General features: G+C 42.1%; 1 protein-coding gene across 1 annotated transcript in view; it reads right to left on the bottom strand.

Moving 5' to 3' along the window:
* Positions 1-1,440: 1,440 nt before the first annotated feature.
* LOC115018839 (uncharacterized) overlaps positions 1,441-17,714 on the bottom strand; it is a 28,520-nt gene continuing 12,246 nt past the window's right edge. Inside the window, 19 exon segments of the mRNA XM_029448062.1 lie at positions 1,441-4,603; positions 5,185-5,296; positions 7,575-7,745; positions 7,864-7,990; positions 8,366-8,507; positions 8,617-8,686; positions 8,688-8,805; positions 9,354-9,468; positions 9,891-10,039; positions 10,132-10,200; positions 10,292-10,470; positions 11,273-11,478; positions 12,173-12,278; positions 13,100-13,226; positions 13,321-15,857; positions 16,066-16,353; positions 16,718-16,864; positions 16,995-17,240; positions 17,360-17,579. Coding sequence (XP_029303922.1) covers positions 5,252-5,296; positions 7,575-7,745; positions 7,864-7,990; positions 8,366-8,507; positions 8,617-8,686; positions 8,688-8,805; positions 9,354-9,468; positions 9,891-10,039; positions 10,132-10,200; positions 10,292-10,470; positions 11,273-11,478; positions 12,173-12,278; positions 13,100-13,226; positions 13,321-15,857; positions 16,066-16,353; positions 16,718-16,864; positions 16,995-17,240; positions 17,360-17,579 — 5,062 coding nt within the window. The 3' untranslated portion in view covers positions 1,441-4,603; positions 5,185-5,251.

Genomic DNA, 17,714 nt, shown 5'->3' with positions numbered 1-17,714 from the left:
GAGGAAGAGCAGTCTTCCTGTCCTTGGAACCAGGATATCCGCTACTGCGTCCACGTTCTACGGTGAGATGTCCCTGCATCTGCAGTTTTAGGTAATCTCATGTCCTCTAACCCTGGAGACTGAGAGACAAATGGCAAAAATAGCAACCAGAAAGAAAAATCTTTGGTTTACACGTAGAAAAGGAAACGAGAGTCTGATTGTATGTGCTGCCCTGAATAGTATTGCTATTTTCGTTAGTTAGTCTACATCTGTTATGTTATTGCAGTTAATAACCTGATTTTTGTATTGACAGTATATAAGATGTAGGTTCAGTATGACTGTGTCCCACCTTGGTCAAATCATCTAGGCCACACTATTACCTTAAGAAAATGGTGGAAAGTAACAACGTACTTTTACAGTACTTAAGTATTATATTTAGTTACTTGTACGTTACTTGAGTATTTTTATGCACCACTTTTACTCCACTACAATTTTGTGCTTTTTACTCCACAACATTTATTTGATCATTTTAGTTACTTTGTAGATTCAAATCAATAATAAAATATATAAATCAACAAATAATGTAAGATGTATCCTTACAGGTTAAGATAAGAGTGTATTGATCCAGGGAGGAACTTCACAAACTACACAGCAGTATACAAAGAAATGCTGAACACATTAATAATTATAGTACAACAAAGTATATCACTCTGAAACGGGCCATTCTGCCTAATGAGTACTTTTACTTTTGGTACACTAAGTATATTTTGATGCTGATACTTTTGTACTTTTACTTAAGCCCGAGTGGAATGCAGGACTTTTACTTGTAACAGAGTATTTCTACACTGTGGTATTGCTACATTTACTTAAGTAAAAGCTCTGAGTACTTCTTCCACCGCTGCCTAAAAAGCAAAAAAAAAAGCAAAGCTTAAAAAAAGAAGATATTTCATTAGTTTGATATTGTTATTATTACTTCTTACATTACGGTACTTTCTGTAACCTTTGGGTGCAGCCGCAGCCTGCAGCTTTGACAAGATGGTATCAGGAGAAAATGTTAGAGGGAAAATAAATGAGTATTGCTCTCTCCTCCCTCAACATGAACTCTGAAAGCAGCCTGAAGCAAACTGGTCCAGTGGAACCACCCAGTGGCCATCAGCGGCACACTAAAGGGCAGCCGCAACATGAGGATGGTTGAACTATGCAACCACAAAAGAGCAAGAAGCATATGAATATTCAGCTCACTCTGACTCAGTAGTAGCCTGCACATGTACTTGCAGCCACTGTTAGACAATTGCATAACCTAAATTAGTTGTACGACAATAATAGGGTATACAAGACTGCAAAAATGTACAGCATTCACACACACATTATGTTGAGTACCTGTGTACACGGTGGTACTAGAGAGGTTCAGGGGATTCATCCACTGGGAACAACACATGTATGTACAAAATGTTTCGCTACTCTTTGTTGAATAATTTATCAAAACATTTTATTTTCTTGAACAACAATACAATATATCACAGAAAAATCACAGAGGGATTTAAGACAGGTCTGGCTCAGGTTTTCTTCTATGTGAGTTTTTTTTTTAAAACAATAAGTGCAGCATAAATCAAACAAGTCAAGAGGAAAAAGAGCATTATTACATCCTTCAAATAATACTAATGAGGACAAGACACAAAACAAAACCTCGACGTCATTAAAAGTCACATCCCTAAAAGTCTCTGCAAAAAGTGTCAAGAAATACAACTACTGCTAATGCTCATCATAAAACCACTAATGCCTCACAAGATTATGAATTTCATACAATGGAAAAAACGTTTTAAAAGATCTTGTATTTATCAGATACAGTACAAAGACATCGTTCCATTTCGGTTACCACAAACTGTGTTGAAATGGATCTAAGCACCAACCGGTTGGTTTGAGTTGTATCGCTGACTTATGTTCAAACTGTGTAATGCTGTATGCTGTTTAATGAGGGGGCATTGAGGCAAGGAGGGGTCTAGCACCATGAAAATTAAACCGCCCCCTGATTGCACTTCCCCTATCAACACATTATGACCATACTACATTTTTAAATACCTTGTAGCCCCTTATCAAGTGAAGTGCCCTTTGATATGCAATAAATATATAAGAAAACAACCATGTACAGTATAAATAATGTCACAATTTACAATTTTCCATTTTCTCTGTAATCCAAAAAACAGAAACTGACAACAAAAAGAGGTATAAAAGTGGGAAGAAATTCCCATTGCAGTATTTTAAACTAGAGTGAAACAGGATATTTTTATGGTGTTTTATAATACAGCCACAACAAAAACAAAATGACTGAAGTGGACAAATCTGACCATAAACAATTTAGATTTTTGATTGAATACATAACTACATATATAAGTCTTTTAGCGAACCTGACAACAGATACCTTATTTACAGTAAATGGTGTGCACAGACTAATGAGGGATGCGCTAAAATGTGAATGTTGTCATTTGTGAGAGTTTAATTGAAGTGCTTCTACAGAAGTAATGCTGAACCTCTATTCAGATGATAACAGCATAGGCCTCACCTAGGTGATCAAACCATGGCATGTAAATACAGTCCAGTGCAGTAAATGATAATCAATCATTTGATGTAGGAAGCAAAGCTTTTAGCTGTACTTCACCCATGCACTATATGATATAACATTCAAAGCTAAAAGATTAGTACAGAAGCCCTGAGAGGTAAGAGAGGAAAAAGCATATACATTTTTCTAAGTCTGATATAAATAGTTTTCTCTCCTGTGTTTGACTTAATCTAACCTCATTTTTGTTAATTCCTTCCCCCCACTACACACTACAAGTGCACCACTACACCATGTTCTAAATATGACTAGAAGCATTCAGGTAATATACACAATATATAATATACATGTATTGTACAAAATATATGCACATTATATTTAGAGTGCAATGTGGAAATTAGAACTTACCTGGAAGAAAACATGAATGCTTTCAGTCCTATTTAGAACATGGGGTCGTGATACACGTCCCCCCTCTTGTGGCTGAAATGAGAATTACAACAACAAACACTTAAAAAGTGATCCTGACAAAAACCTGCCAACAAATTATTTTCCCAACAACAATAAATAAAATGTTCCTGTTTTCAAGTCATAAAGACATGAGCGAACACAATTTAGATCGGAATTTATTTTTCTAAATTTCCCCTCAGGGCTTCTGTAGTTTAGAATATGAAGCCTCAACAAAATGAGACACTTTATTTTGAAGGACTATTCTAAATGTTAGGGGAAAAAAACAAAAACAACCGGGCCTTTCTTGACATGTCTCAATTCATGTGCTCTGTTAAACTGGAAATACAGTATATTAAACCCCCTGGCAGTGAATGGAGCGTCATCAGGACGGATGTTTGGGGCAAAAGGAAAACAATGAGGTGCCGATCAGTTTGGTCATCTATTTGGCCTCATTGGCTTTTGCATTATAAGATTATGATTGCGTGTCTCTTTGGACATATTACTTTTTCAGACAGTAAAGGGCACTTCATTGACACCAACATCAATGGTGACTACCCCCCCCCCCCCATCCCTACCCCGTCTATGCACACCACTGTGTATCCCATTAATTCATTCACAATTTTAAATTAGTTATTTTCTCTGTCATCTAGAAACAAAAAAACATAACAACAAAAGAGGTATAAAACTTGGATTGTTTTCCCATTCCAAAAATAAAAAAGACATCATAAAAACCACACCAACGACTATTTTGCGGGATAAAAAACAAAAAACTAATTTACCATCTACATACTAGATTTTCAAATAAGAATGAAACCATATTAGTCCTCTCGTAAACCCGTATTTTAGAGAAACCGATATAAGTTTTTGATTCATTTTTGATTTTATACGTACATAAATTCTTATTGTGTGTTTACTCCTCTAATTACCTCTCCTCTAAATACAGTTTGCAAGGCCAATGTGGTGTACTTATAGGCTGGTAAAACTTTTTAAGTATCTAACGGGAATAAATTAGATTGGAGTAGCACCTCAAAGAGTATACAGACAGGAATTACAAATGTCAGAGTTTACCTGATTACCAAATAAAAACATTACGATGCCAAATGTGACAATCAGCTACTTCTCCTGTGAAGCAATTCCCCTGCTGGTATGAAAGAATCACAGCAAACTCATGGACATATAGAATAACTAGATTGGTGTAAAAAAAGTTCTACTGAATTTGCATAAATGTACCTGAATTTATACACAGAACCGGCTACTTGACGCTTTTGAATCACAGCAGTGTCCGTTGAACATATAACCTGATTTTCAGTGCTAGCAGTGCTCACATTTTTTTTCTACATATCTGAAATGCTTTTCATGAGAAGTACCAGTCTAGTCATTCTATTTCAAAACACACGTCCAATCAGCAGCTGGTATGGGGAAGACAGTGAGCTATAGTTGGATTGGCCGAGTATCCATACCTTATTGTGTGATGTAAACAATACTGAGTAAACGTGATTGGCTGATTCAGAGTGTTCGAAGGAATAGATTGCCTTGAAGACAACATTTGTGCTGCCATTAGAGTTTTGGTTTATGGCTGAAAGACACCAGGGAGGAGTCCTCAATTGAAATGGGTGATGGAGCCTGAAGGGGGAGAAAAAGAGGAAGAAACAGAGCTCAGCTGGCAACTTAAAAAAGCTGTGTGTGTCTGTGTGTGTCTGTGTGTGTCTGTGTGTGTCTGTGTGTGTCTGTGTGTGTGTGCGCAGGTGAAGGTATCATTTAGAAACAATTAGAATCCACTTATGAATTAGAAAAATTCAACCAATGCATCGACAAACATCTAATATGCAAACCATCATTTATCATTAGTATTATTGTATTAGTATATTGTATTTTTTAATCAAGTTTTAAGCCATATTTTTACGTTAGATCTTGGTAGTTTTTAACATGTGAAACTGCTTTAGTCAGTGTTTTTACCGATTTTAAATCACCGGATCTGTTTGATTTGGAGAGGAGGAAACTTCTGCAGATAACTCCCCTGCTGGTAAAAAAACCTCCTGAACGTCTGGATCTTAATAATCACAGAAACAAGCTGAGCAAACGTTAGCGTTTACCTCGCAGCCCCTCAGGCCTGTGTCCGATGGGGAAACACTTTTTATCACCGGTTTTGGCTCCTGGTAAAAACATCCTGAATAATGAACAATGAAAAATGAAGGAATCCTCACCGGGAGAAGCTGAGTGCAATGTCGACAATGTTGGTGAAGACAACTACTCCCATGATCCCGCGCTACTTCACGGTGCCACCAAACTCCATCTTTTGTTTTGATTGAGAGAACCCTAGTGGCAAAAAAATACATATTGTGCGTTTAGGTTTAAATACGTCTTTTTGATACTAGTACAAGCTCTACATATCACCTAAAAACATATTTTCCCACATATTACTCTCGATGCTATGATACTGTTGAGATCATGTTTGTATTCAACACATTTGACTGCAGCCTTCAGGTGTGAAGGCACACTGGTGGTGTTGCATGTTCAAGTTTACTGCTGTCAACTGTAGGGGCAAAGCGGTATGCTTTGAATAAGTATTACACCACAGCAGTCTGACTATGCAGCTGTCAGCAGAGGCTGTTTTGAATAATCTATATATGTTCAAATGTTTGACTGCTGTAACAATTCGTCCAGGTAATATTGGAGTGACCTCTCTGGGAACCATCACCTTATCGTGGTGGAGAGGTTTGTGTGTCCCTATGAACCTGAGAGCTGTGTTGTCTGGAGCCTAGTGCTCCTGGTAGGGTCTCCCAAGGCAAATTGGTCTCAGGTGAGGGGCCAGACTAAGAATGGTTCAAAAACGACTTCATGAAAGAAAGGGAAAGGAAAGGAGAGACCCTGCCCGGAGGAAGCCCGGGGCCCTCGTCTGGAGCCAGGCCCAGAGGGAGGGCCCGACAGCGAGCGCCTGGTGGCCGGGTTTGCCACGGAGCCCGGTCGGGCACAGCCCGAAGAAGCTACGTGGTGCCTCCCATCCATCCATCCATCCTGTGGGCCCACCATTCATGGGAAAAACCGCTGGGGTCGGGTGCGCTGTCACACGGGTGGCAGTGATGGTCAGGGACCTCGACGGACCAGACCCGGGCAGCAGAGGCTGGCTCTGGGGACGTGGAACGTCACCTCTCTGTGGGGGAAGGAGCCGGAACTAGTGCGGGAGGTGGATCGCTACCAGTTGGATCTGGTGGGGCTTACCTCCACGCACAGTCTTGGCTCTGGAACCGTACTCCTGGATAGGGGTTGGACTCTATTCTTCTCCGGAGTTGCCCAAGGTGTGAGGCGTCGGGCCGGGGTGGGGATACTCACTAGCCCCCGGCTGAGCGCCGCTACGTTGGAGTTTATCCCGGTGGACGAGAGGGTCGCCTCCCTACGCCTTCGGGTTATGGGGGGGAAAACTCTGACTGTTGTTTGTGCCTATGCCCCAAACCGCAGTTCTGAGTATTCGGCTTTCTTGGAGACCCTGAATGGAGCTCTGCAGGGGGCTCCAGTAGGGGACTCCGTAGTCTTGCTGGGAGACTTCAACGCACACGTGGGAAACGATGGAGACACCTGGAGAGGCGTGATTGGGAGGAAGGGCCTCCCTGATCTAAACCCGAACGGTCGTTTGTTGTTGGACGTCTGTGCTAGTCATGGAATGGCCATAACAAACACCATGTTCGAACATAAGGATGCTCATAAGTACCAGAGCACCCTAGGCCAAAGGTCAATGATCGATTTCGTAATCGTATCATCTGATCTGAGGCCGCATGTTTTGAACACTCGGGTGAAGAGAGGGGCGGAGCTGTCGACTGATCACCATCTGGTGGTGAGTTGGATCAAGGGGTGGGGGAAGACTCTGGACAGACCTGGTATTGGGGTTCCTTACTGGAGCTGCTGCCCCCGCGACCCGATCCCGGATAAGCGGTAGACGATGGATGGATGGAATACTGGAGTGATCCCTTCCTTATGAGATTCCAATGTAAGTGATGGGGGACTAAATCTGCAGTCGTCGTTTGTTGTGAAAATGCATTCTAAATATCAGCTGAATGTGGGTATTGTGTTACTGTCCCACCACCACGGCTCAGCACAAACAACACCAAGAAAGAATTTTGTACTAGAAAGTTTGTAACTGAACAAGACAACAACTTGTGTTACTCTGCTGAAGCTTCATGTTAGCTTCAGAATTATAATCTGGATTCTCGCAATATCCCGTGATCACACGAGAATTGCGGGATCACAGGAAAGTCTATCTTGTCTTGTGAGGAGCTACCGGCAGCTACAAGCGTGGGTTAGGTGTATGTGGCGACACGGAAAGGAGTCTCCTAAAGAGGTTAGCCTAGATGCTGTAATAGCATCAGTTCTAATCAGAACGGGAGAGTATTTCTTCATTACAAGAAGAGTCAGGAACGGCACTGAAGGCTTTTCTCCATGAAAAGTACCCTGACTGGCCTCGTCAAGAGTTTGATTGACAGTTCAGGTTACATGGACCCTCTTTGAAACACTTATGGTAGTTTATGTGTAATAACTATGATTCAGGGCTTCAAAATGCTTAACTACCTGATAGTGTACAAAATCAGAGAGTGAGACTGACCAGTGTGAAGGTGTCGTAAGTTCTCGTCAGCTCTTCAATCCGATACTGCTCGAGCACCACTACTCCCGCCAGCGATGGGCTCTTAGCACGGGCGCAGTCCTCACAGTGCACCACGTAGCTTTTATTACTGCTGTTTCCGCTGGTCACAAGCAGCAGGTCAAACACCTCCACCTGCACACACACAGTTTTTAGTACTCACTTCATATCATGTTTGTAATGCATCACCACATACACACATGCACAACTTCCTGTATGGACAGACAGCGAGGCCAGGGGAAGAGGGACTCACATCACAGTCATTGCAGTAGTAGGCAGGCTCGTCTTTCACACGACTCTGGTAACAGATCTTCTTCCCTGCAGCCACCAGCTGCTCTCTCAGAATCTGGATGTGCTTGATGGACTGCATCAGGCAGTGTCTGAGGGAGATAGTGAAGGATGTAAACACACACACACACACACACACACGCTCCCTCCCTCAGATATTGTAGCGTACAGATATGGAACGCCACAGTAAACTTTATCAAAAGCTTGTTATCCTTACAACACACAAAACAAGGAAATTGTCAATATATATTGTATATATATATATTTATTTATTTTCGTATTGTTTTTCATGTATTTCTTTGTTTTTATTGGATTGTTGTCTACACATTTTGTATGCTTCTTGTTGTCATTATTTTTATGTTAGCTTAGTTTTCTTCCTTTTTTGTTATTGTTTGTTTTTCTCTTGTTTTATAATTAAAATAAATATAAATAAATAAATAAATAATTTTAAAAAAGAGACATCTTACTTGACCATCTTGTAAGTATCCTGATCGGTGACCTTGATGGTGCGAGCCACATTCCAAGACACGTGGATCATGGGAACGATTGACTTAACCTTCTTCACATCATTCCACTCATAGCGCTCCAGGGCGAGCTGATATTGGTACGCTGGGAGAGAACAAACAAACAAACAGCGATGAGCCTGAAAGTAGGCAGCATATTTAAATTATAATTTAAATATGAGATTAATTGTAATCTCGTCCTCGCTGTAACTTACAGTTGAGTGGTCCCACATTCCAGGCGATGTTGTTGCACCAGCCCACCGCCTGGACCCAGTGCACAGTCCCCTGCATTGATCCACACCAGGTCTCCCGGCCTCTGAATGAAGCGGTACACAGGAATGTTGGAGCTGTAGAGGTCTTCCAGGACTGGCCACCAGGACCCTGTAAGGTAGTCGACTCTATGCCTGAGAGGAAACAACAATGCGTAACAAGACTTCACTATACGGCCACTAACACACAAAATATATCGGAATTACATTTTAGAATTATGACTTCCTTTGCACAAACTTCAATCTCAATTAAAGGCTCAACCCTCTGGAATTCAGGATTTTAAAACGTTTTCTGCAACAGCACAAAAAAACAGCACTGTGATGATTATTATCATCATTATTTGTGTACTTCAGTTGAGTCTATAAATGTTTTGCTTGTTCCATTTGTCTGAATGTTTGTTTTTTTCTTCTTGCCATGAAGGTTTGCTCTTGTTTTTGATTATTAAAAAGGCAATGACTTTTAAATTTCAAATTGTAAAATGAAACTTTAGTGATTACCTGAACTATCAATGCCCATCAAGGGACTGGTGTTGGAAAATAGCCTCAGTTATCTACAGTACACGTGTACAGTACGTCGGATACTGCTTCTGCAACCGTCAATGCTTCTCTGTACTATGTACTGTATGATTTAGCATTCACAGACACTGTGGCGTGTCGCTACACTACACAGCCTATTCACTCACTTCTCACAGAATTTGTTGATAGCGTCCCAGTAGTGCTCGTGGACGGCGAACCACTCACAGTCACCAGGCCCGATGTTGATGTTGACTGAGCAGAAATTGTTGTTCTCTTGATGACCTGATGAGAAGCGCAAACAGTCACTTCATGCATTCAAAAACTTTACTAGTAACAATTTATATGACACCCACGTCTATAATGCATTATTAACATACTTATAATGCATCATAATCTGCTTATAGCTCTGTATATTTATAGTTAAAAGCACTCATACATATTCATAATGCTTTATGTATATTATAATAACAATAATCATAACACATTATAAAGCCTTTTGTAAAAAGCAAACAATGACCACTTACAGTGATATAAGCATTATAACCAGCTTATAATGTATTATATCTGCCTATAAGTCAGAATAGTTATGATCCTTGCAAAACAAAATGTCAGTGATAGCTGCCTCACTATGTTGTCAGACACACACACACACACACACACACACACACACACACACACACACACACACACACACACACACACACCTGGTGTGCGGCTGCCTGGCACCTTCATGTAGAGCTGGACCGTGTTCATGCCCAGGATGGTGTGACCGACGTGACTGAGCATGTTGTTGCTGGATTCCACGCGCATGAAAGCAGGCAGCTTCAGCAGCTCCTGCAGCTGGGGCTTCCACCTTATAAAAGACACATGACGGGTAATGTCAAACCACAAGGACCCTCAGTGAGCTCAGTTTGAGCGGCAAGAATTTAATAAAAACAGTTTCACCTTTTAGGGTCAGAGAGATCAATATTGGTCCCAAATTTAATGATCTTTCCCGCTGTTTTCTGCTCTGAGCTGGGGAAAAGAACGAAGTCGTAGTAATGAGTATTGTTAACAGAGTAAACGGTGAATAATTTGTACCGACAGATCTCAGTTTTGTGCTAACCTGAGTGTGCTGTTGGCAAGTTCGTCTTTGCTGAAGATGGAATCAAAATTGGCTTTAGTGGTAGTCGAGGCAGGACTGCCTTTAACGTTGGCAAATGTCAGAGCTGCTTTTGTGGCGGCTGATGTCTCTGAAGTCTCGTCCTGCTCTCCATCCTCTTCATTCTCGCTCTCCTTCTCCTCCTATAACACATCTACATGAGCTTAGCTGACGGGTTGGCCAACAGCTAAAAATGAATGCATCATTATAAAGTTCATTTTGTAGCTTAGTCCTGGACAAACATTATGTGGAATGCATCATCACTTACCTAGAATAATGTGTGGATATTATTAGATCATACACTTGCAACAGCTGGCCATGAATCCAAACATACATGCAGGTTAAAGAGTTACTTTGGTAAATATTTTGAGAAGTATGCTTACTTTTTCTTTTCTATGGAAATTGCTTGATTAGCAGGATTATGGAAGGAATGTTTAATAATGGAAATATACAGTATGTGGTGATTATAATAACTGTACGGCTTTTCTCTGATGATTGCTGCAACCATCTCAACGACAGCAAGGTAAAGCGGTGAAAATATTCTAAATATCTCATGTGTTAAACTAATTTATTAATTCTGGAAGGCAGTACAGGGTCCTCTTATGTAAATACAGTCATTATAAATAACCGTTTGTCCCTCTGTTATTTAAGTGTTTGTTTCTTGAGATGTAAGCCTTGAATTTCTCTAGCTCTTAACATAATGAATGGCGTGTGATTAAATGGCTGGTTGTTTTATTATCTCAGGCTGATGTTCGCATTTGTGTTCTTTTTAATGTGTTTCTTTTGTGATGTGTGGTCCTCATGCAGTCCATTTGGATGAGATTAGCAATAACAGGCTGGTGTAAATCAATTAATAATGCCTTTCAATAATATCCATATCCACTAAACAGTAAACCGTATGTGTGTATGTGTGTACATGTGTTTACTATGAGGAAAATTGTCTACCTGCAGGCTTTCCTGGAAGCTGGAGGCCTGGTACTGAGCGTATTTGGCAATGGTGGTGTGCGAGCGGCTACTTTCGCAGGGCCACGTCTGCGCTGAACCACTGGGATCCCAGTTCTCATCGGCGGGCTGCTGAACCTGAGTCCTTACTTCCACTGCATGCTCAGCATTGGCCTCCACCAGAGATTTGGTAGAAAACAGACCAAGGTCTTATATGGAAAGGAAAGCAGAGAACACAGATAATTAGCATATAAATACACATTTCCTTGTATGTGAGTCTTTGTATTTTTTCCATTTTTGTATTTTTGATGTTAGATTTCTCAAGGTATTGGGATCATTAAACACTCAAACAAGGTTGTTATCCCAGTTATGTTGCATAGGTGTAAGAATAGAAATAAGATTAGTCTAACCTAGTATTAATCTTGCATTTGCACATACTCGTATGTGCGCTCTATTAATTTCACATTTCATTCAACTGGGCTGTGGTGTTTGTTTATAAAGGGCATGCACAATAGACACATGAAGGCACATTGTAGCGGGGCTCAAGCACTTTGTCCATAAGCTGTATATGCTGCATACAAAACCAAACATCCTGTACCGAACGGTTCTTATTTGAACACGTACCATTGCACCACTAATACATACAGTACGTGGAACATTATAATGTTATTTTGGAATTCCATTATCATTTTAATAAAGTTCCCTCTAGCTCTCCATACATTTCTCTGTCCCTGCTCCTTGCATTTTCACAAAACAATGAACAAAAGGCCCTAATTAATGGCAATGTGTTACTTATCACAAAAACAAATTTAGTGTGAATGGAATTTGATCACTTCTGCTGGGCTTAACAGAGTTACTGGAGTGGGGTAAATTAGCTGAGATGAGTGTGGTGTATGAACTTACTAAGGCGGAGGGAGCCAGCAAGGCCTCTGATGACAGTAACCGCATTTTTGGGATCCGTGCAGAACTGAAGCAGAACTGGAGAGAAGGCGTCCCTCTTGCTCTCCAACTGCAGAATAATTATAATTATTAATAATGAACATTTAAACGCAGCAAAGCAATACATTTATTTGTCTTGAAAACAAATGAAAAATACTGACAGTAGGTTGGTAACGTGTAGATGTCCTGAAACAAGGTATGATAAGGTAGCTCTCTCTGCTGCTATCGAGAAAACAATCCAAGAAATAATTCAAGAGATTTTAAATAATTCAAAGATTTATGGTGGTGAGTTACAGATTTTTTTTTTTAGTCTACAGCCATGCTAGGGGCTCTCTGAGGCTGTATCTAGGCAGAGCGGGGCTTTGAGCTAAATGAAAAAGTTAGCATGCTAACATGCTCAAAATGACAATGCTAGCATGCTGATATATATGCTATATATATATATGCTGTATATATATATATATATATATATATATATATATATATATATATATGTTTGAACATGTTGACCATCTTAGTTCAGCGTGCTAACATTTGGTAATTAGCACTGAACACGAAGTACAGCAAAGGCTGATGGGAATGTCATAAGGTTTGAGTGTATCTAGTCATAAAGTGTTAAAACTATTATAAAATGCGGGCAGTAGATAAAAAGTTAAGGGATCACAGAGGTCGTTACAATTCATACTGGGAGGAACATGAATGTCTGTACAAACTTTTATGACTACCCATCAGAGCAAAGTGGTGGACCGACTGGACGACCGACAAGGTGGACATTACCATCCCTAAAACCATGCCTCTAGCATGGCTAAAACACGTCGTTAGGATTCAATACTTGATGATTTTACTTGCTGGGCTGGATTATTATGACTATGCTAATCTGTGTGGACTCACATAAATGCTTGGTGTAGGAGGGTTGAGCTTTTCTCTAGGAATTTGGGTCTTGGTGTCAATGTTAGGTTTTACAGAGAAGGCGGGAAGCAGGAAGGACTCCTTGAATTTCCCATTCACTCTCGTCCACCTGAAAAAAAAAAAAAAAAAATCCATCAATAGGAACAACTTATAAAAAACCTATAAATGAATGAGACTATGAGCATCTTTGTCAAAGCACTCACTTGCAAGCTCTGACCACTTCAGAGCCCGTGTTTTCGATGCTGATCTTGGAAAGAGGGATTCTTTGTTCCTCCAACTCTGATATGTTGAATGTTTGTCTTCCAGCACTCTCCACTTTAGTCAAGAGGATCCTTAGCTCCTTCACCAAGCCCATAGACAATGCTTTCAGTCTCAGCGGGTCAACTGGAGCTAACGAGCAGGGAGGCTTACTTGCTGGTGTGGACACACATAAATTGGATGCATTGATTGTTACAATTGATGCTGAGCTTGAAGTCTTGGTATTTGTGTTTTCTGCTGCTGAGGATATCTTATTTTCTAACGCTTCCTTCTTCTCCGTTACTATCTCTACTTTGGTGTTCCCCTTGTCCACTTTCTCTTTATGGATGCTATGTAGGTTTTGTTTTTCCTGAGGAATCTGGCCCTTTGTACTATCTTTGAGAGGTTTGGGTGACTTTCTGGAAATGACAAGCACCGAGGAGGAAACATCCCTTTCTTCCAAATCCTTTGCTTCATTTGCTTTGTTTTTAGGACAGATGATGCTGCTTTCTTCTGTTTTTATCTTGATTTGTATCTCTCCTTCTCTCCCTCCATCCTTGGCCTTTTGTTTTCTCTTTCTATTTGCACCTATGCGTTCCATCTCTTCGCTGTGTCCTCTCTCATCCGTGGTAGAGACAGTAATGCGGCTAGTGAAGGAGGCTGTATGTGTTGTGGTCAGACTCAGCTTTGCTCTCAGTGAACCGTCCAAAAGAGAGGCCTCTGTTCTCTCGGCGAGAATCTCCATATCCTTACACTCTTGTTTCTCTTTCATGTCGTTCCCAATTTCTTCCTGCTTCTCTTGCGCCAGGGAGTCTGCGACAGGCTCCCTTGAATTTGTCGGACTGTGGGATTTTAAATGCGCGTCTGAGGTGATGTGAGTTGGTGACTGATTACTGGGTTTGAAGGATGCTGTGTGCTCTGATTTGGGGGAGAAATCCTGATGCTCTTGAATCTCTGGCCCCAGTTCAAGAGAAGAGGAGTACTTCACTCCTCTGGTGGTGCCAGCGGGTGGCCCTCCAAAAGGACCGCCTCGACATGTGACCCTCTGGCCTCCGAGAAAGGTAGCCAGGCTCTTGAAGACATCATCCAGACCTGTTTTATGGTGGCGAAGCTCACGGAGAAGAGATCCAGAAGTTTCCCCGCTGCGGTCTTGCTTTTCTTCCTCAGCAACTTGTTCTGTCTCACAGGGTGGATCGCAGAGTTCGGACACGCCATCGTGGGAATAATCAGCCGGTGTGCCTTCACAAGGCTCCTTATTTATATCGTCAGTGCTCTCGCTTTCAACAGGAGGTGGAGGCGGAGAGAAGCACTGGGTGGGGCTGGGCTGGAGGACAGGTCTACTCATCACTCCCTTTTCTAGCTCCTCTTCATCTTCTCCAAGGGTGGACACTGGCGATCCCTGCCAGCTGAGAACAGGAGGAGTATTCGCAAGGTTGTCTCCCATTTCCCTCAAATTTCCCACAGGCTGTAGGTCTGGAGCGGTGAGAGCCCCTCCCTGCCCACCTTCTTTGCCATAGATGGGCTTCTCTAAGCTAATAGAACATGCTGTACTGAGAGGTGCTAAGGCTTTAAATAAAAGTGAGGGGAGCGTGTCACGGGGCTTTGCTTTTGGTCGGTGTTCTGAGACGATGGTGGACCTCTTGGTCTTGTGGGGGCTGGTGTTCCTGGCAATAGACGGTCTTCCTTGTTCCTTTAGTTTTGTGGGATTGAAGTTCTTCTTGGGCATTTTGTGATTTTCAGATTTAAAAAATGGCTGTGGTGAAGTGCGACTGGGACGAGGAGTATTTGTGGATGGCCTGTGTGTCCTCTCGGCATGTTCACTCCTATCCCTGTGCTTGTGTTTGGGTGGTGCCTGGCCTTGATTGTACAGGGACAGAGTTGTAGTCTCCATTTGACTCATGTTGGAAGTAGAGATGGAAGTAAACATTTCCTTTTCCGTGACTTTAGTCTTTAACTTTTTTTCCCTCTTTGCCACTTTATCCCTCTTCCTTTTTTTCTCAGCCAACCTTTTTTCCTCTTTTTTCTTCCGCCTCTTTCTCTCTTCACCCTTTCTCTCCTTTTTCACCATCTTCTCTTGTTTTTTGTGTTCTTCTGACTCCTTCTCAGGCTTGTTTGTTCTTGACCTGCTGTGTGGGGACTGTCGTGAGCAGAGGGGCTGCGAGGTCTTTCTATATTTGACGTCCAAAAACCTGGATTTTGGACCAGCGTGAGATGTGAGGGATGCGGTAGATGTCAGGCTAGGTCTCAGGGTGTAGTTGGGGCTTCCCTGGAGTTTCTGCTGTCCACTGAGACCAGCACTACACTGATGAATGATTGATGGATCTTTTCTGCCAGTGGCCACTGTGTATGAAGAGGGACTGGGAGGACCATATGGACTGCTGGCAGTAGAACCGCCATCTTTAGGGCTGCAGAGGAGGGTTGAAAAGGGAGGAGAGTCTGCACCAGAAGACTTGAAGAGGGCTGGATCTCTTGAATTACCCCTTTGAATAAAGCGCTGAGGTTCCTGCAAAGTTAGGATTACATCTGTTTACACATTTGTTCAGGGATAGGATACTCAATTACATAGAATCACAAATGCACTGTTATACTGACATTAATAATAATATTAATAGCAAGACTATTGAGAGCTTTCATGTCAAATTTACTACCTCCATATACTCCATTAAGATTAACATTTGCGTGTTCATGCTATTAAAATGTTTAATTCTCACTGTGCTTTGTTTGTGGTGATGGCTCCGTGAGTCCTTTTCCTCAGGAGGGTGGAGCGGCGGGTTGTGCTGTAGGGTCCTGGGGTGGCTTGTGTGCCGTTGTTGATAGTGGTAATGATGGTTTTGATGGCTGTAAGGCACACAGGTGGGGTCTGCTGGTGACAATGACATTTTCCGGTCGAACTTCCCCCTGCTTCCGTGATGTGGCGGTCTGCTGCCACAACTCTGGTTTAGAGCTACCAGGTGACTGTTACTGAAACCATGTCCTCCATCTCGTAGTTTGGAGGTTTCCTGCACATTTAAAAACCAATAATAGAAATAAACAACTGTTTGTTCAGTTCAATTACCTAAGCAAAGGTCTGTCAGCAGGATTACGGGTAAAACTACTGGCCCAATTTTCATGAAACTTGGTGGAAGGGGGTAGCATCGGCCAATGAAGAAGCAGTTTTTGGAGCAGATCCGAATCACGGGGTGAATACTAGCATTATCTTTCACTTTTGGAAATATTGCGAGACAGAGAATTTGCATGTGGTGTTGGAATTATGAGAAAAGTGTGTTCCCAACTGGGAAAATTCATGTGAACACCCCCTCAAGTCGGAACTTCTCTCATTTTCTTTTTTTTTTTTGCAAAATGTTACAGATTATAAAAGGTTACCTGTTGCTGAGTTGAGGTCCTGTGGTCAGAGTGGTGACAATGACCCACCCTCTCATTTATAGGCTTCCAGTTGTCTTGGTTGCAGCGGTGATGGCGAGGTGGTGATGGGGCAAGTAAAGGTAAATGCCTTGATCCAGGATAAGATGACTAAACAGAGAAGCATAAATATCCTGTCACTTTAGATGGGATTGTACCAATGGGTGGTGCTATTGCACAGAAATGAAAGCCTGTCTACACTTAAATAGTCCATGTGTTGTGCTAAACCAACAAACTATACCTGATCAGGGCCAGAGTCCCTTCTCCTCTTGGCCGGACACTCTTCCCTAGGGGATAACAGGTGCTGTGGAGGTGGACTGTGCTGGTGCAGTTGGTCTCGCCGCTGGTGGACGGCTGGCCGTTTCCAGGGTCCTGGCTTGTTGTTTATCATTCTGCCAGGAAAGCCTCTGCGGCAATCTGAGGGGGCCCATCTCTCCGGTGGGGACTGGAGTTCTCTGTTGTTGCGATGCAGGCGAGGACCCCCGTGCTATAAGCCAAAAAGAGAAAAGGGACATGATCAAAAAGTCCCACAAAGACACACTTCTAGTTCTAATACAAATATGAACTCCTTTAAAATAAATATCATTCAGGATCTGCAGGTCTCACCACAGAGTTGCTGGCATTGTTGTCCCAGGTTGCGTAGCGCTCTCCTGGTCCTGTTAGATAATAGTTGTTGATGCCAGCTCTGTTGTGGAATGAGCGTGTGGAGTTGTGATGCCAGTTCTGGGCCTCAAACGGCTGCTCTTTGCCATCCCAGAGACGTAGAGGCTGTCTGTGTCCCTTAGAGATAACCTTGTCCTGGACATGGTTGAGTGTTCTCTCCCCCCTGAGCAAAAGACCAACTGAACTAAGCAACAAGTACAATGCAGATCAGGTGTTGTACTGTTCTGCTAATGTTGCTCAAATGGCAAGTAGAAGTGAAGCTGACTATCCGAGTGTTTTCAGTAGAAAATGCATCGCA

Source organism: Cottoperca gobio, chromosome 14 (genome assembly GCF_900634415.1).
Source record: "Cottoperca gobio chromosome 14, fCotGob3.1, whole genome shotgun sequence".
Taxonomy (NCBI): Eukaryota; Metazoa; Chordata; class Actinopteri; order Perciformes; family Bovichtidae; genus Cottoperca; species Cottoperca gobio.
Note: the sequence above shows the minus strand (reverse complement) of the source record. Positions and strands in the feature narration are given on the sequence as shown.